General features: G+C 53.7%; 5 protein-coding genes across 5 annotated transcripts; 3 read left to right on the top strand and 2 right to left on the bottom strand.

Moving 5' to 3' along the window:
- Positions 1-451: 451 nt before the first annotated feature.
- Positions 452-3,304, top strand: MYCGRDRAFT_111056 (uncharacterized protein; the record flags this gene model as incomplete). The annotated part of the gene is made up of 3 exons (XM_003849067.1): positions 452-1,999; positions 2,053-2,064; positions 3,122-3,304. The coding sequence occupies 3 exons, from the start codon at positions 452-454 to the stop codon at positions 3,260-3,262; spliced, it is 1,701 nt and encodes a 566-aa protein (XP_003849115.1).
- A 2,419-nt stretch (positions 3,305-5,723) lies between these two features.
- MYCGRDRAFT_48347 (uncharacterized protein) lies at positions 5,724-7,304 on the top strand (the record flags this gene model as incomplete). The annotated part of the gene is made up of 2 exons (XM_003849068.1): positions 5,724-6,234; positions 6,286-7,304. The coding sequence occupies 2 exons, from the start codon at positions 5,724-5,726 to the stop codon at positions 7,302-7,304; spliced, it is 1,530 nt and encodes a 509-aa protein (XP_003849116.1).
- Positions 7,305-9,151: 1,847 nt separating this feature from the next.
- Positions 9,152-10,030, top strand: MYCGRDRAFT_48764 (uncharacterized protein; the record flags this gene model as incomplete). Its single annotated transcript, XM_003849069.1, has 2 exons — positions 9,152-9,873; positions 9,925-10,030. The coding sequence occupies 2 exons, from the start codon at positions 9,152-9,154 to the stop codon at positions 10,028-10,030; spliced, it is 828 nt and encodes a 275-aa protein (XP_003849117.1).
- Positions 10,031-10,601: 571 nt separating this feature from the next.
- MYCGRDRAFT_96244 (uncharacterized protein) lies at positions 10,602-11,627 on the bottom strand (the record flags this gene model as incomplete). Its single annotated transcript, XM_003848839.1, has 1 exon — positions 10,602-11,627. The coding sequence occupies one exon, from the start codon at positions 11,625-11,627 to the stop codon at positions 10,602-10,604; it is 1,026 nt and encodes a 341-aa protein (XP_003848887.1).
- Positions 11,628-12,406: 779 nt separating this feature from the next.
- MYCGRDRAFT_96243 (uncharacterized protein) lies at positions 12,407-16,617 on the bottom strand (the record flags this gene model as incomplete). The annotated part of the gene is made up of 7 exons (XM_003848838.1): positions 12,407-13,196; positions 13,602-13,609; positions 13,940-14,821; positions 14,875-15,000; positions 15,373-15,476; positions 15,798-16,491; positions 16,549-16,617. 7 exons carry the CDS (start codon positions 16,615-16,617, stop codon positions 12,407-12,409), a joined length of 2,673 nt encoding a protein of 890 aa, XP_003848886.1.
- Positions 16,618-16,811: the final 194 nt, after the last annotated feature.

Raw genomic sequence — 16,811 nt, 5'->3', positions numbered from 1 at the left:
CAACTTGACATTTCGCTGCGATGACATGTCTCTTCCTGCTGCCTGTTGTCAGTGCTTCCAGCCGCTGGCCATACCTTCCTCAATAGAGCCTGAGCTTGACTGTACGAATCATGAGCGGGTGATGACAGCCGAGAAGGCGTCATGTCGTTCGGCTCGTCCATCTGATGGGATCCCAGGTGGTCAGTTGTTGTAGAAAAGTCGAGACGATGGGGCCAAGAAGTGACAAGTTCTCCCCACGGCTCGACTTCGGTAGTCGCGTCGACACGTCCTCCCGAGTCGCGGCTTACTCCATTCTTCTCCAGTATTGACACTTCCAACAGACCTGCTGGAATATTGGGGAGACTGCTTGCTGCCGAGCGAATCATGGATCTGGGATGACAACTACGACATATTGTACTCTGGAAGGACTGCATAGAGATCTCGGGCAGACCCCCGAAGTGTCCCGGCAGACATGGCGACCACCACCTCCACTACAATGCCCGCTGGGCCAGCCGTTACTCCTGAGCACAAGACGGCGCTGAACATGGCAACCAATGATCGCATATCCGCTGTGTGCAGCATCTTGTATCATGAATCAATCACCATCGGCTCTTACGCCGTGCAGCTCGGTCTCGCGCCCAGTCTCCAACAGCACATGCTATCACAAGTGCGATTTGCATGCGGTGCAAGCGATCCTGCCGTGCTGGACACGAGAATGCGAATCGGGGAAATGCTGTACAGACTTCAGCCGGCAGAACCCTGGGCGAAGCAACTCGCGGATTTGCGAAATGTTCTATACGTACGAACGACTGGCCAGGCATCCGATTGGCGCTGGTATGGTTACTTGAGCTCGCCTCCTCCGCCGAACGATGTGACGTACCGAGATCCGGATGTCAGACTGGCTCTTTGGCATCGTCTCCATCTGAACCAACAGCACATTGACCATCTCAAGAAGTGCGAAGCAATGATAGCTGCCCTTGTACCGCCGTCATTGGGAGGGACAGACTATCGTACACATATGCCCACTCTTCAAAATGCATCGGGACCAGCTCCGGGGCCAGCTCCGGCACCAACTTCAGGATCAGCCACCGCTCCAGCGACGGCCGCGAGAAGACCACTTGCTTCACTCGCTCCAAATGTGGCCGGCCAGGGCAAGCAAAGCGCGGCGCCCACAGCACTAGCAGCGGACAAAGCGATGACGAAGAACCCTGCGCTCAAGCGCAAGCGAGAAGATCCGCCGAAGAAGGTCGTCGAGGTCATTTCGCTGCTGGAGGATTCTTCCGACGACGAGGCAGCATTGCAGGCCAAGTCAGATGCGCTTGAAGCCAGGATTGCGTCGATTCGGGCGAGAACGGGTCACGAGGACCAAGTGCTGGCAACGAAGAGGCCCAAGAGCACACCGAAACCGCCACTTGCATCTCAGCGAACGCCACTAAATGTGCCCCCGGTAACGCAGCGTGCTCCGCCTATCGTGCAATGCCCGACTGCCCTCACCAGGGGTAGCTTCGACCTGCCTCCAAGCTCGCAACATCCAGTCTGCAATATGCGCGTGGATTACACGAAGATTAAGGATCCTCGATGGGCTGCACACCTGAGAGATGGCCTGGAGGGACCTGATGCAAGTGGTATGACCATCAATGAGCTGCGAGACGAGTTTGAAGACATTGAGCGTAAACGTCTGGCTCGGGAGAAAAAGGCGGCTGCCAAGGAGAAGAAGGTGGAAGCACAGAAGGAGCAGCGGCGTGCAGAATCTGCTGGGCGAGCCGCCGTGACAGGAACGATAGCTCCCGGAGTCCATCCTTCAGCCTCGCAATCATTGGCACGCACGACAACCCAGTCTCAAGCGCCAATACCTGCTACTGGGACTTTCTCGAGCTCACCGGCCATGCATAATTCAATGCAGCCGATCCTGATATCAAGCTCTCCATCAACACAACAGCCCGTCCAGCCCACTCCCGCAGAGGTCCGGACCGAGCCAGTGCTCTGCAAGGAGCAACAGTCGGTTGTTGATCTGATCAAGGTATGCCAGACTATCGGTGAATCCTGCTGAGCATATACTAACGATGATCTCAGGCTGGCCACAATGTCTTCTACACTGGCTCCGCCGGCTGTGGTAAATCGACTGTCCTCAAGTCGTTCGTTCCAATGCTGCGTGACATGGGTAAGACTGTCAAGATCATCGCGCCCACCGGAAGAGCTGCTCTGGACATCAACGGCATGACAACCTGGACTTTCGCTGGATGGACCCCCAGTCACTTTAAAAAGCCTCTGGAAGAACTGAAGACCAACGCTCATGGCAAATTTGTGTCGAAAAGATTCAAAGACACCGATGTTTTGGTGATCGACGAGATCAGTATGGTTGAAAACCACATGCTCGCCCGCTTGGATGCCATCTTGAGACACGTTCGCTGCTACAACAAGGAGCAGAAGCCGTTTGGCGGTGTGCAAATCATCGTCACCGGTGATTTCTGTCAGCTACCGCCCGTGAAACCATTTCAGTACTGCATGGTGTGCGGCTTCGAGAACACACAGAGGATCGTCAACGGTAAGACTATCTATCGCTGCCGGACGCATGGCGATCAGGACGACGACAACAAATGGGCCTTCAAGAGCCGTGTGTGGGAGGAATGCAAGTTCCACCACGTCAATCTTTCTCAGATCCATCGGCAAAGCGATGAGGTCTTCATCAAAATCCTGCAGAAACTTCGAGTGGGGACCCCTCTCAGTACCGCCGATCGGACCTTGCTCCTCGATCATCCGTGCGATGTGACCAACGCCGTCAAGCTGTTCCCAACGAGAGAGCAAGTAAAGCGCATCAACGACACCGAATTTAACCTCCTGCCCACAGCAAAACACTGCTTCACCTGCCTGGACCACTTCGACTGGAACGAACAGCATGGCAACCTCAAATTCAAAGGCGCCCGCGACCCCAGCGACGACTCCATCATCGCTCTTCGAGACCACAAACTCGACAACTATGTTGAACTTAAAACCGGCATGCTCGTAGTCCTGCTCGTGAACCTCGACATCGACGCAGGTCTCGTCAATGGCAGCCAAGGCCGCGTCCTCGGCTTCGAACGCTACCTACCTTCCAAACTCCCCAAAGCCATCGTGCGCGAAACCTCGAGCTCGCGTCCAGTAGGCGGGTCAAAGAAGAAAGGAGCATCGGGCCGCTTCAGCTCCAGCCAGCGCGGCGGTCGAGACGGCTCACCGGAACCTCGCTCCACCACGAGTATGCAAGGCGAGCTGCGTGGCGAACACGCCCTTCTCCGCGAAAAGCTAATCCGGGAATTCCTCGAGCGCCCTTGCAATAAGAGCAAACTATGGCCGCTCGTCGAATTCGACAATGGCGTCAAGCGAACTATTTTTGCGGATTGTCAGGTCAACGAGCTGGGCGATGAGCAGCCGTACACCTTACTGGCGAGGACGCAGATTCCCTTGATTGCGGCGTGGGCGATGACGATTCATAAGAGTCAGGGTATGACGTTGAACCGGGTGATTGTGGATTTGGGGAGTAGCTTTGAGGAGGGTCAGGCGTATGTGGCGTTGAGTCGAGCGAGGAGCTTGGAGGGCTTGAGAGTTTTGAGTCTTGGGCAGGATGATGGGAAGGGAGGGAATCCGCAGGTGAGGCAGTTTTTGTGGGAGAAGTTTGGGATCAAGTGAGGCTGCAACCCTGGAGAGACCAAACCTGCGGATGGCGTCTTGGACTTGCGAAGCGATTTTGGGCAGCGACCACCTTGAGCCGACGTGCTTTCATCAAGTCGGTCAGCGTTGGAAGAGAAGAGTACGACGCGGACTGGGACTGGTTCCTGCCTGATTGGGAAATATGCCAAGAGCGGAACGAGATACCAGGATCTTTGAGTTGCCTGCAAACCTGCACGTGCACTTGTTTGACGCCCGCGCAATCGAGGGACTATGCGGTGTCTTTGTTCCTGCCATTCGGAGAGAATCTGGACAAATCATCCCGTCGTTGCACAGCATAAAAAATTCATGTGATCGAGCACAGCGTTCGGCACATCCTTGTTAAGCGCGCTAGTGTGGAGCTTGTTTCTGCTGTGCGATGTGAGTTATGCCAATGCGGGGAGGCATTGAGCAGCTCACATGTTGTTGTGCAGTCAATGTGCTCGATGTTGTGGAAGGAAGAGTTTAAGCGAGCATCATCAATCGGTCTGCAGACTGAGGTGTCCTCCCCGCGCGCTCCGGACGAACTCGCTCTTGCCTCTTTCGCGCAGCACGCGAAACATCCCTGCCAACATGCGGCAAAAGCTCTGAATTGGCCCCACTGGCAAACAGCGACTGCCCTCTTGCCTTTTCCGCCTGAACTTCGACTCGACTAAAGACATTTTGACCTCACCTTCTCACATGCCACTTCAGCACTGCTTCGGCACTCACACTCGTTTGGAATACTTCACTTCATTGCATGCGCCTCGAACGACTGAGGTCACCAACGAACTCGTTCTTTCCGCGCAAGCGCATGTCCGGCAGGCACGCGGGCGAGCACGAGGTGAACAAGCAGCCGGGACGGCAGGCACACTTCCACCGTAGCAACACGACTCGACTTCCCTTCACCGACGGATTCGCAGCCTGAACCTGACTGCTCTCACCATTCACGCAACCTCGCTTTCCCTTCAGCCTGCGCCACTGCCATTGAAGCACCCGACGAAGATTGCGCAATGCACATGCCACGCGTATAGCCAGCGACGACTCCCACTTCGTCTTTTGAACCAGCCCGACCACTTTGCATGGTTTTTCACGAGCCGTGGGCCATCGCTGCAATGGCGCCATCTTCAAAGCCACCACGGCCGAGCAGAGATACATTGCAGCCCACTCGACCGGGACCACAACGCCTCGCCAGCGCCGAGAACTGCGAGACACAACAGGCCGGTCGATCCGCCACCAGCCTCAACGCCCAGGCCTCAGCGCAGTCATTACGAGAGTCTTCGAGGCCGAGTAAACAGGAGAAGGAGCATGCACATCCTATAGCAGGCAAACAAAAGGCGCCGCCCACAAAGTTACAGAAACCGGCACCTGCTCAGGCGCAGACATGCGTGGCCACCTCATCACCATACACACCAGCCATCCCTTCACCACTGAACCCGACGCCTTCGGAAACGAGTACTGCATCCAGAAGCCGCAACGCTAGCGGCGCCAGCGATAAGACCATAACCACCTCGCCGAGTCCGCCAAGGAACCGTCTGCAGGAAGTCGCTGAAGATGCTGCTGCAGCAGGTCGAAAGATATCTGCAGCTCGATCAATGCTGGACCTGCCAACACTCACACCCATGGAGTCGACGACAAGTCTTCGCCGGCTCTCCACGCCTAGGTCGGTGCGAGATCTGGGTTCGGACTACACTCGCTATTTCAACCCATTTGCCACAGAGAGCAGTCCGCCGCCAGAGTTGCCGACGACAAACACACCGCCTCCGCCGTCTGCTACCGGGCAGTCCGTCTCGCCTGAAGGCCTCGCGAAGAGGCTGTCCAATCCATTCAAGGACCCAAGACCTACGTCCAGCTTCTACGATCCGCCTCAGAACAACGTTATTCTGACGATGACACCACCCACGCCTAGACATCGGCATGGCAATAAGATTCCAACGGAAAGACCTATTGCACCTCCCTCGCCACCATCTCCGCCTTCACCAGTCGACACACCGGCTTTCATTCGCGAAGCGGATCCGGAGAAGGCGCCATTCTTCACCTACATGGATGACAGATTTGGTGCGCCTTGCGAATTTCCCCTGTACATGGACCAACAAGAAGAGGACGATGAGATGCACATGCCACGATGGGACGATGACAAAAGATATCGTTTGAAGTTCAAGGATCGCTTATCACGGGAGCAACTTGTCAATACCGTCGGAGTGGCTTTCTTGATAATTGGCATCTTGACGCTCTTCGTCGCACTGCCCATCATCTCGTTTCTCGGGAAGAGTCTGATACCTTACATGTACGAGACACCTTTGAACGAGATGCCAGGTCATGGTGCAAAGGAACAGCCGTGGGCAAAGGTCAACGACAATCTTTACCCTCTGCTGCAAAACATCAGGACGGGACTCGTGGATCCGGACACACCTTCGTCTGCTATGACACGGAAAAGCATTGGTGGCAAGACCATGGAGCTGGTCTTCAGTGATGAGTTCAATGAGAAGAACCGTACCTTCTACCCAGGAGATGACCCATATTGGACCGCTCCTGATATCTGGTACGCCGGTACGCAAGATTTGGAGTGGTATGATCCAGATGCGGTCAACACTGGTATGTTGATGATGACGACTTTGTTGAAGATACTCTTACTGATCTGACCAGGCGATGGCACCTTGCAGCTCCAAATGGACTGGTTTCAGAACCACGGCCTGAACTACCGATCCGGCATGCTCAACTCGTGGAACCAGGTCTGCTTCAAGGGAGGTGTATTCGAAGTTTCCGTCAGCCTTCCGGGTCCTGCAGGTGTGCACGGTCTCTGGCCCGGTGTATGGACCATGGGTAATCTTGGCCGACCCGGCTACATGGCGACCACCGATGGCGTCTGGCCATATACTTATGATACGTGCGATACTGGTATCACGCCGAACCAATCTATGACCGATGGAAGCAGCTTCCTTCCAGGACAACGACTCTCGACATGTACTTGCTCTGGAGAAGATCACCCAACACCAGGCACCGGCCGCGGCGCACCTGAGATCGATATCATCGAAGTCAGTGCAGACTGGGGCGGCAAGGGAATTGGTGTTGCAACACAGTCGTACCAGGTGGCACCTTTCGACGTCTTCTGGTATCCCAACTACGACTTCATGGAAACGCCGAATTATCAGTACAGCTTCGTCAACACTTATACCGGCGGGCCTATGCAGCAAGCTGTCTCGACCACGACCATGTTGAACAATGCGTGGTATGATGGCAAGCAGTATCAAAAGTATTCTTTCGAGTACACTCCCGGTACTGGCGAGGATGCTGGAATCGCCTGGTTTGTCGGAGACGATGAGATGATGGCCATTGACGGTCGAGCGATTGGACCCAACGGCAACATCCAAGATAGGCTCGTCTCAGAAGAGCCCATGTCGATCATCCTCAACCTTGGCATCTCCAATGGCTGGACCTGGATCGAGAACGACAAGCTCAAGTTTCCAGCCGTCATGCGCATCGACTATGTGCGGTGGTACCAGCCAGAAGGGAGCGAGATGGTGACTTGCGACCCGCCCGGGTACGAGACCACGGAGTACATTGCCAATCATCCGGAGGCTTATCTCAATCCGAACTTGACGACCTGGGGTGCAACTGGGTACACATGGCCGAAGAATGCTTTGATGCATGATTGTGAGGTATGATATGGTTGCGAAGAAAAGGTTGGAAAGACGGATTAGAGGTCTGCAAGGCGATTTGCCGTGGTGATAGAGGATGTGTGGATAGCATGTTCGGTTGCATGGTCTTCTGGAGGCTTTGTTGGCGGACAGACTATGGCGGCTGGCATGAAGAGGTGGCGAATGGGATCATGCTACGGGCGATGGATGTGCTGCTGCTGCGACGATCATTCAAGAAGTCGAAGAGAGCCCTTGCGACAGGCGCACTGCGTTCGCTGTCCCAGCGCATCTAAGGCATGCTGCTAAGAAGCATCGCTTATGCAAGGCGCAGGCGAAGAGTGGCGTCCGCTGCGTAGACACACGCCGGCGAGCGCGCGATTCCAGAAGCGATCGTCGACGGCTTTATGTTGGTGTATAGATCAAGTACAATACTGTGGTATACATGAAGTCGAGACAAGGCCAATTTTGAGTTTGTACCACTTTGCCAAGGCTTGCGACCGTATCTTCTCTGTGACGAAGCGCCAAAGCGGCCAAGTCCGGAAAATCCGGAAATCGGATTTTCGAATTAGCGCGTTTCTGCATTAGCGTAGAATGCAGCTCTATCCTCTGTTCAATATTGCTTTCTATCGCTATATAGGGCTTTAGGCTAGAAAGCAGCTATACGTATAGACGAAAGAGTATATAAAGAGAGATATCGAGGTATATCTCGCATTATCGATATCGCAATTGCCCGTACCTACCGCATTTTCGTTATATTAAAGTTTTGTTAAAAGTCTTAGCGTTAGACAAAAGTCTTCGCTAAGGTTTAAAATTTAGAACTTCGAACTTCGAACTTCGAACTTCGGACTGCGGGCTTCGAGCTTAAAGGCGTACTCTATTAGAGAACCGACTAGATACTAGATCGAGGTAGCGTAGCTCGATACGCTCGAGCTTTGCGTAAAAGTTTAAGTATCTATGTAGGCTATTATAAAGGAATAGATACGTAGAGGGAGGTCCTCCTCTATCTATAGGAGAGGGCGCATTCTACGCTAACGCATAATCGCGCTAATTCGAAATCCGATTTCCGGATTCTTCGGACTTGGCCACTCAGGGCGGACCTATCTGTCCGTTTCTGCTCCTCTCCTCTTCTTCGGTCATCATGCCATTCACATACTCACAGCCTTTCATCGAGGTAGACGTCCTTGTAAGAGGGGCAGACCTCGGTCGAGTCATGTCGCTGTGCGGTAGAAGAAGACCGATCGAGGACCTGACTCCTGCCACCGATAAAAGGGATCGACGAAGGATGCGATGATGCACGTGCATGATGATGCGACAGGTACCGTACTTATCAACTTCTTTTTCCCCTCGCAAGACTCTCGCTTCGCTATCGATCTCAACAACCTGGTCGGTGCTGCAATTGTGGAAGAACTCGTCGAGGCTCGACAGGGTTTCGGGATCACGGTGACGGGCAGCAAGCGACCTCAGCTTGTCACTCATTCGCCGCAGCACAACTCCTCGACGTTTGACATCCTGCTCGTGTTTGCGATGGTGCGCTGCCTCTGTTTCGAAGTCTCTTCATTCAATGGCGTGTTCAACAGGGATTGTTTCTGACATGGGTCGTGAGACAACGAGTTGAAGGGCTATCCTTGAAAGAGACATCTAGTACAGCCTAGGTCGTCTTACCGAGATATGGTCTATTTTGCTCACTTTCTGGATCTGCGACTTGAAATGAAAGAAAAACATGCAACGTGCATCTCCATGAATGCGACTACTCAGTACTCTCGTCGATGGGAAACTGCGCCTCAACCTCCCGCTGCCCGCCGGCAGGCAAGCAAGTTGACGACTACGACAACGACGACGATGATGTCTACTCGATCGAAAAATACCCATGCTTCATGACAACACCGGACCAGTCGACCGCACCAAGAACAATCCTCGCAGGACCTATTTCTCCCAACTTACACTCCCAATGCGCATACCTCCTTCCCATTCTCTCCCTCCTCGCCTCCGAAAAGCCCACTCTCCGAGTCCTCGACATCGGCTCCGGCTCCGGTCACCTGACAATCGAACTCGCGCTGTCCCTCCCTTCCGCCCAGATAATTGGAACGGACGCCTGCTCCGCCATCCTCTCCTCCGCCCGGACTTTCGCCTCTTACGCCGGCGCGGACAACCTCACCTTCCAAACCGCGGACGCTCACTCACTCCCTTTCCCCGACAACTCATTCGATCTTATCCATACTCACCAAGCTCTCGCGCATTTCCATTCTCCTGTTGCCGCGATCCGAGAAATGCTCCGCGTCACCCGACCCGGCGGAAAGATCTGCATTCGCGAGGGAGATCTGACGACCGCACGATTCTGGCCGGAGGATGAGGTGTTGAAGGAATGTTTTGATGTTATTCGCGAAGTGCATGGACGGGATGGAGGAACGGTGGATGCGGGAATGAGGTTGGGCGGATGGGTTAGGGAGGCGGGTGTGAGAGCGGGAAGGGTGGAGAGGAGTTGTAGTGCGGGGTGGGTGGAGACGGAGAGGGAGAGGAGGGAGTATGGAGGGCATTGGCCGGGACGGTGTGGTGGGGGAGTGTTTCGCGAGGCGGCGATGGAGTTGGGTGTTGGCAGGTGAGTGAATGCTGGAGGTGAGGGTTCATGGCGATAGAGAGTGCTGACAAGTTGTAGTGATCGCTTGGATGAGTATGCTTTGGCTTGGAGGAGGTGGATGGAGAATCCAGAAGGAGCGTTTTCGATGATGCATGGGGAAGTGATTATTTCGGTTTGAGCAAGGCCGACTTGGCCAGGTCAGCGGTAAGCTCTCTATTTGGTACCATGAGCGCAAGGCGAGTCTGCTCAGATATGGCGAACGAACCGACTTTAAATACTGATTGATGGTCTCAAGCTAGTTATCGTTAACTTGTACATACAGCACGATGATAATCGCAAGACTTTTGGCACAGCCATTGGGCAAGCAGAGGCGACGCAGTTCTCGAAGAAGAGTCATTTGGTGGGAGCATGCTGATGAAAATCAATGTTATCACTGCAGACGGCAGAACGTTCTGAGGCAGTGACCTTGGAATCGCTCTGCCATGTTCGCAGTTTCGGATGTGCGAGGTCGCTTCCGATGCTGCTCGCTGATCGCACTCAGACAGTGCTTTTGCGTCTTTGCCGGAGTTTGAGGGAAGAAACCGACTCGTCTTGGTTCGGTCTCCCTGATCACTGGGAAGCTCGTTGCTTAGGACAAGCCCTCGAGTTCAGGACTCGCAGAGGATTGATTATTCCGCTTTCAACATCGATCGAGGTGATGGCATGAGGATCAGGACACTTTGCCGTTTCATCTTCAGCCGAGGCGCAAATCAAGCAGAAGTGGCCGAGCCAGCTGCTCTGGTGCCGTACTTGGCTTTGACAAGATCACTGAAGTCTTTCCAGAACTTCTCGTCCTCCGCGACTCTGGCAGCGGTCTTCTTGCACTGGGAAAGCCGCGCAGCAATCTTCCGGTAATCACTGCATTGCCGTGCTGTGTCCACGAGCTCATCACCTACGCGGAACTTGCAGCCCGCACAGGTACAAGCGATCTCGGACACGAAGTGCTCGATTTGGCGGCTGATCATTCCACCACGCCCTTGACCTTGCGCCTTTTGAAGCAGCGGCTCGCATGCGCGCAGGAGTTTTTTTGGCGCTTTGATCCAGGTACGTGGCAGCGATACCTGAATCGTGCGCAGGTTGGGTGCGAGCTCCACAGTCGTGAGCATCTCTTGCAGGGTTCCGACGCTGATGGTGTTCTTGCCGATCTGCATATGTCGGAGATGCTGAACCTGACCTCTGCCTGTGAGCTCCGTCAAGAAATGTTCAAGAAGCCTTGTGCAATCGATTCGGAACGTATTTGCGCCATGGAGGATTTTGAGAGCTTCCGCCGTGATCTCTTTGTTGAGTAGTAGGAGGGAGATTGCATTGCGACCCCGAGTCTTCCACTTTCCCTGGTGTCTGTCCCAGTCCTTGCTCGGGTCAGGGTACCTGGCCGTGTGGTCTGGAAAGCTCTTTTGGACGATCCTATGCTTTCCTGGAGAGGGATCGAAGAACTTCAGTTCCACGATGAGCGGATTGACAAGAACGTGAGCGTAGATAATCTCTCGCAGTTCGATGGGCAGACCGAAGAGCCCGAGTTTCGATGCAGGCGCCAGTAAGAGCACACGATAGCCCTTTGCCTGTCCAGAAGTGATGGTGTACGCTTCCAGTGGCTGAGAAGAATTGGCTGCGATCTCGACGACTTGCTTGTAGGACCGAGATGCTTTGTCAAAGACAGGCTGCGCTTTGCAGGCATCTTTCCACGGCACTACGTCGCACGCGCCGCCGAAAACAGCAGCTTCGATGTTGTTGGCCATGACGTGTGGCTGAATAGCGTAGGTATTGCTTGTGCTGAGCTGGTGAAGAGCTTTATGTATCCGAAGTGGTACGCAGCAATGCGAAGATGGTCAAGTGCAGTTTGGGATAAGTCGAGAGCTATGAAGGGAGCTGTGGTTGGTAGCCGAAGTGTTGATGTGAAGGATAAAGGATTGAGTTGAGGAAGAGGCGGTGTTGACGATGAGGTTGTTGTTGAGTGAGAACAAAGTCCCATGAGCAGTCGAGTCAGATCTTAGTCTGTCAAAGAGGTTGATGCACGGACCCTGTTCGAGAAGTGAATATCACAGCTATAGCTCATGCAAGCACATGTGAAGCAGAAGATGGACATGGGTGAGTGACCCGGCAGAAATATCTAGAGCAAAAGAGGCCTAGCTATAAACATCACCTTCAGGTCAAAAAGGCATTGGAGCAGCATGTGGCGATTTCGTGAAAGTCATTCAAGTAAGGCACATTTTCGAGTGCTACAACCCGGAAATCCTGGTGCTGACTGGAGAACTCATTGAGCCCCTGAGCCATGAATCTGCGTTCCGAGAACGCTTTCTCTTGAGCACGTCCAGAATCTTGTGGCACGCCTCGTATTGCAGAATTATCGAAGCGTGAAACCCCCATTTCCCCATTTCCCCGGTTCGCTTTCATCTTTTCCAAAAGCGGTCCACCACGGGTAGAACCTTGACCGGCCTCGGAACCAGGCAGCATGGTCTGTACTCTTGAGTTCCTGAACCCCCTGACGACTCGTCGCCCTTCGTTGCGGTCCAAGTGATCATCCCTCCATCTTCAGTGACTTGGCAATGGCAGAGCGAATAGCTGCTTCGGGGCCCGCCGCGGATCCGCACTGACAGCCATCCTGTATGGCGTTTTTGAAGTTGGCTTGGAACCACCTCCCGCATGAAGAGCACCGGCGATAGCGACACCTCCTGCCCATGGTGTCCTCGCTCGAGATCTTGACCACATCTAGCACGCTCGAAGATAAGTTGCGTTGTTCGTAGGAACTTCGGAGCTTCTGCAAAAAAGTCTTGAAGTGCGTGGCTATTTCGTCGGGGTGGTATTTGCCTCCCATGATGTCGCGATGGCCCAGCTCGATTCTCTTGAGACATTTCGCAACCGTGAGTGCTTTGAGAGCCGAGCGGATGGTGGTTCGAGCGTAGCCTCCGTCGATATTGATGTAGCGGAGGTACTGAGCGTGGTCGCCGAGCAGCTCAACCGCTTGCTTGAGACCGGTCGTTCCTGAGAAGCTGAAGCAATTGCTACCGTAGAGAGACTGGACAGCCTCCGCATGGATCTGCTTATTCACGAAGAGGATGGCGGTGTTGATCGGTGGAATTGTGACGAACTGGTTCTTGGCTCTGCTCCATTTCTTGAAGCGGTGTTTCCAGTCGCGCTTGTTCTGGCGACCATGTCTGATCAGTTCGTCGCACTTCTTGCGGCGGTGGATGACGTCAATCTCAACTGGCTTTTCTTCGGTGAGGAGGTAGTCGTAGATGGCCATGCGGATTTCGACAGGCAGGTCGAGGATGTTTTTGCCGCCGCTTGAGTCAGCCATGATGAGGAGACTGATGTGTTGATGTGGTGAAGCAAAATCGAGGCGGTACGCGCGTGCGCAAATTTGTGTCTTCGGATGTTGTGAGGATGATGAAGTGGATGAGTTTCAAAAAGACAAACGAAAGCCGCAGCTGACTTCATGCAGGCGCGGGCACTAGCGCGAGGCTAGACCAAGCTTGGAAGGAGGACGAGTATTCACATGCAAACCGAACGAGACATTACTTACTAGTCAGGGCACTTTGAGTATGCTAGGAACATGTAGTGCGGAACCACTAAAGTTGGTAAAGGTCTGCCTGCGAGCACTACAGGACGTTGCAATACCCAGTGAAGCCTCAATCAATATAGCGGAGCGTCTTCGTCGGAAGCAGTCGCAAATGAGTTGGAGGTTCGAAAAGAGTATCTGAAATCTCTCGTACCTCAAACACTGTGGTAATCTGGTTGCTTAGAGTGGTCATTCGTCTGTTCCGCTACTGTACCTCGCGTCGCTGTGAAGGTGCTCTGCTAAGCTATCGAGTAGGTTCTCCTCTTACTTTGCCCAATATGCACATCGGCCTCCGGGTGCGCAATTCAGATGCTCGCAAGCGATACAGCAAGTTCTCTGAACTGCTGTCCTGATGTTCTAAACTATTCCCCGTAACTCCATCCCTTGTCTGTCCCGATGCCTCGATGACTGTTGCCACAGCTCATGCTACTCAGCTCAGAGATCAAAGTCTTCATCTTCATCGAATTCCACAAAACGTGCTCGCTTCGTCACCTTCTTGGCCATCTCAGATCTCTTGGCCGAATGGTGACCGGTGTCTTCTTCATGGTCGATTGGCTCGTCTTTGAGTTCCTTGTTCGCAGCCCGACGGAAAGACGCCATGAATTGCTCCACTTTCTCTTCGTCCGAGAGTCTAGGCTCTGAGATCTGTTCTGAGACCTGAACCTGCTGCAGCTGCCGATGGCGCAATCTGGTCGTCCGAGAGATGGAATCCGCAGGTCGTATTTCGAAGATGCGAAGAGCCTTGTGAGAAAGCTGGTGGTAGGTGAAGGACGTCTTCTTGGTCGCAAGAAAGGTACGGACGGCGCGATAGAAAGTGGCTGCACTTCCAGGAATGTCTTGATCTGACCAAACACCTGACAGCTTGCCCTTTCCATAGCTGTTGGGCTTCAGGACAAAATCGGAGTGAAGGTACACTTTGCGCAGGTGGATGGCCACCTCCAAATGCTCGAGCGAAGCTCCGAGCATTCGCAATGTGGGATCGCCTAAGTCGATCATCGTGATATGGTTGACGTTGACTTTCAGGAATCTCACAAATGCGCGTGTGTCGTAGTTGCGTGATAGCGCGAAACAGTTGGCTGCGTAGAGAACTTTCAGAGCTTCTTGGGAGATTCCCTTGGAGATCAGAAGTACATTGATGGATGTCTTGAGTCTTTGCTTCCGATCCGATCGTCGACGATGGGCGCTGTGATCGTTTTTGCCGGTCGTGATTACCACTGGACCTTCAGCCGGGTCGTAGGCCGAGATGTCGATGGTGCGTGGCTTGGGGACAGCGAGTCTGTACACCTCATTGCGAAGTTCTGGTGGCAACTCCTGGAATGGGAACGGTGGGTTCTTCTTCCAGGCGAAAATCTGCTTGCCATCCGGCCGCACCATCTGTTCAGATCTGTCAGCGATGATCATGAACCGCCGAAAAGTATCGTTCTCACCAACACGGGCCAGTCGGCGGGAGTGTCCTCGCGGAGCAGTTCCAGGAGATCGTCCATCGTGTCCCACTCATCAGGATGCAGACCCAAGTCCATGATGCGTCGTAGTGTGTCGATGCTCATTGTGACCTGATCAGTGGAGTCAGTCTCCTCTTCTCCCGGCGCCTCATCCACGGACAAATTGTCAACGGTCTTGACGTGCTCGTGCATCTCTTCGAGTATCATGATGGCGATGCTGTCGTTGGTGGAAGTGCGACAAAGCTCAAGTCTGAGGAGGGGAGGGGCAGAGACAGATACTTATACCACGGCGTGGTGATCGAGTGAAGTCCGATGAGCTCCAAGCTGCAGTGAGCTAGGCAGCATAGCTCAACAGAGCTATCCGAAACGACGCTAACGATCACGCCGTGCTCTCTGGTTGGTCAGCTTCACTTCACCTCGCCGCTGTCACATGCCAGATCAGCCGTCCGACGTCATCGAGAGTGAATGAGATTGAGGACTTACGGAGATGTGGATAAGCAGCATTGGATTCATGACGAGTCTCAATTGCGAAGCAAGTGTTGACGACAGCTTTAGCAAAGAGGTGATCGTCTTCATCTCTGCCCGGCCTCGAGTGAAAGAGTCAAGTAGCATAAGACTCCTGCTCCACCGAAGAGAGCATAACTTTTGCGCAGCCCAGAGATGCAGCTCTGGGCGTAGTGGAACAGCCTTTCGTGTGAGACAAGCAACGCTTTTGTCATACCCCGTCCAGGTCTTGATCCAAGAAACAAGAAAACTCCAATCTCACGCTCAGCAAGCATATTCAAAAGTCATCGCTCGCACCTGCTTGTCCTAGCCAAAGTCAAAGCCTCCGAAAACGCTCATATCATCTCAGAGATACTCTTCATTCAGCTTGCAGACTCTCTTCATCAGTCTCTGCGCCTCCTTACTGCCCGGTTTACCACGGTACTCTTCGTCAGAACGAAGGCACGGAACGTCCGCTGCCTTCCAAGTCCGACCACTGGCCTTGTAGGCAACCTGAAGACCCATCAGGAGGTCGCTGAGGTCTTTCGACATGATCGCCGCCATTTTCTGGTGATCGTCCTTGCGAGCGACCATGAACAGAGCGTGCAAAAGCATCCCCTCTTCGAAGATCAGCTTGCGCAATCCCTTGGCTTGCTTCAAGTCGTTGAGCGTGCGTCTGATGTTGACCCAAGTGCAGCTCTGTCCAAAGTCGACCACAGCCAAGTGCTGAATGAACGAGCCGATCTTGGGCGCGAAATGGCTCAGCGCGGTGGAGGAATCCTGCTTGAAGGTGTTGGCGCCGTAGGCGATCGGAGCGACCTCTGCTTGGATCTGTTTGCTGACAGCGAGAAGACTGAGCCAGCTTTGTGGGCCACAGGACCATTTGACTGACTTATACCGATGGTCGTGAGGGTCATATGGGAACCTCTTACTCGACAACAGCTTGGTCCCAGACTTCAGGCTGATGAGAGCCGACAGTAAGATTGGTTCGGACTGGATCAAGATGAGGCGGTAGATGCGGTCACGGAGCTCAATCGGGAGATCGAGGAAGCGGAATCCCGTCGATCCTATCACTTCGATGACGGTCTGACCTTTCAGGTGACCAGAGGTGATTGTAGTCTATGAGGTTTCGTTAGTTCTGTTGTTGCAGAGGATGAGGATTGAGACGTGGCAGACCATTCTCAGGACGTATGGGAAACCGGCTTTGCGCGAAAGCGCAACGCAATCCGCCACGAGATCCGCCATGGCCAATGTCTCGATGGCTGTTGGGTCGTGTTGAATCTGAGAGTGAGCTTGACCTGGATGTCAATTCATGTGCTGTCGTGTGGTAAGAGACGTCGCCTTTGGTCAGAACGTTTCGGATTCAAGCCAATATTCGTAGGGGCAGGTGGATGTTGAGTGGGAGGTGTCGTGGTATCGCAAAGAGCTTATGTATCTCC

Source organism: Zymoseptoria tritici, chromosome 10 (assembly GCF_000219625.1).
Source record: "Zymoseptoria tritici IPO323 chromosome 10, whole genome shotgun sequence".
Lineage (NCBI taxonomy): Eukaryota > Fungi > Ascomycota > Dothideomycetes > Mycosphaerellales > Mycosphaerellaceae > Zymoseptoria > Zymoseptoria tritici.
This window is presented reverse-complemented; position numbering and strand designations above follow the sequence as displayed.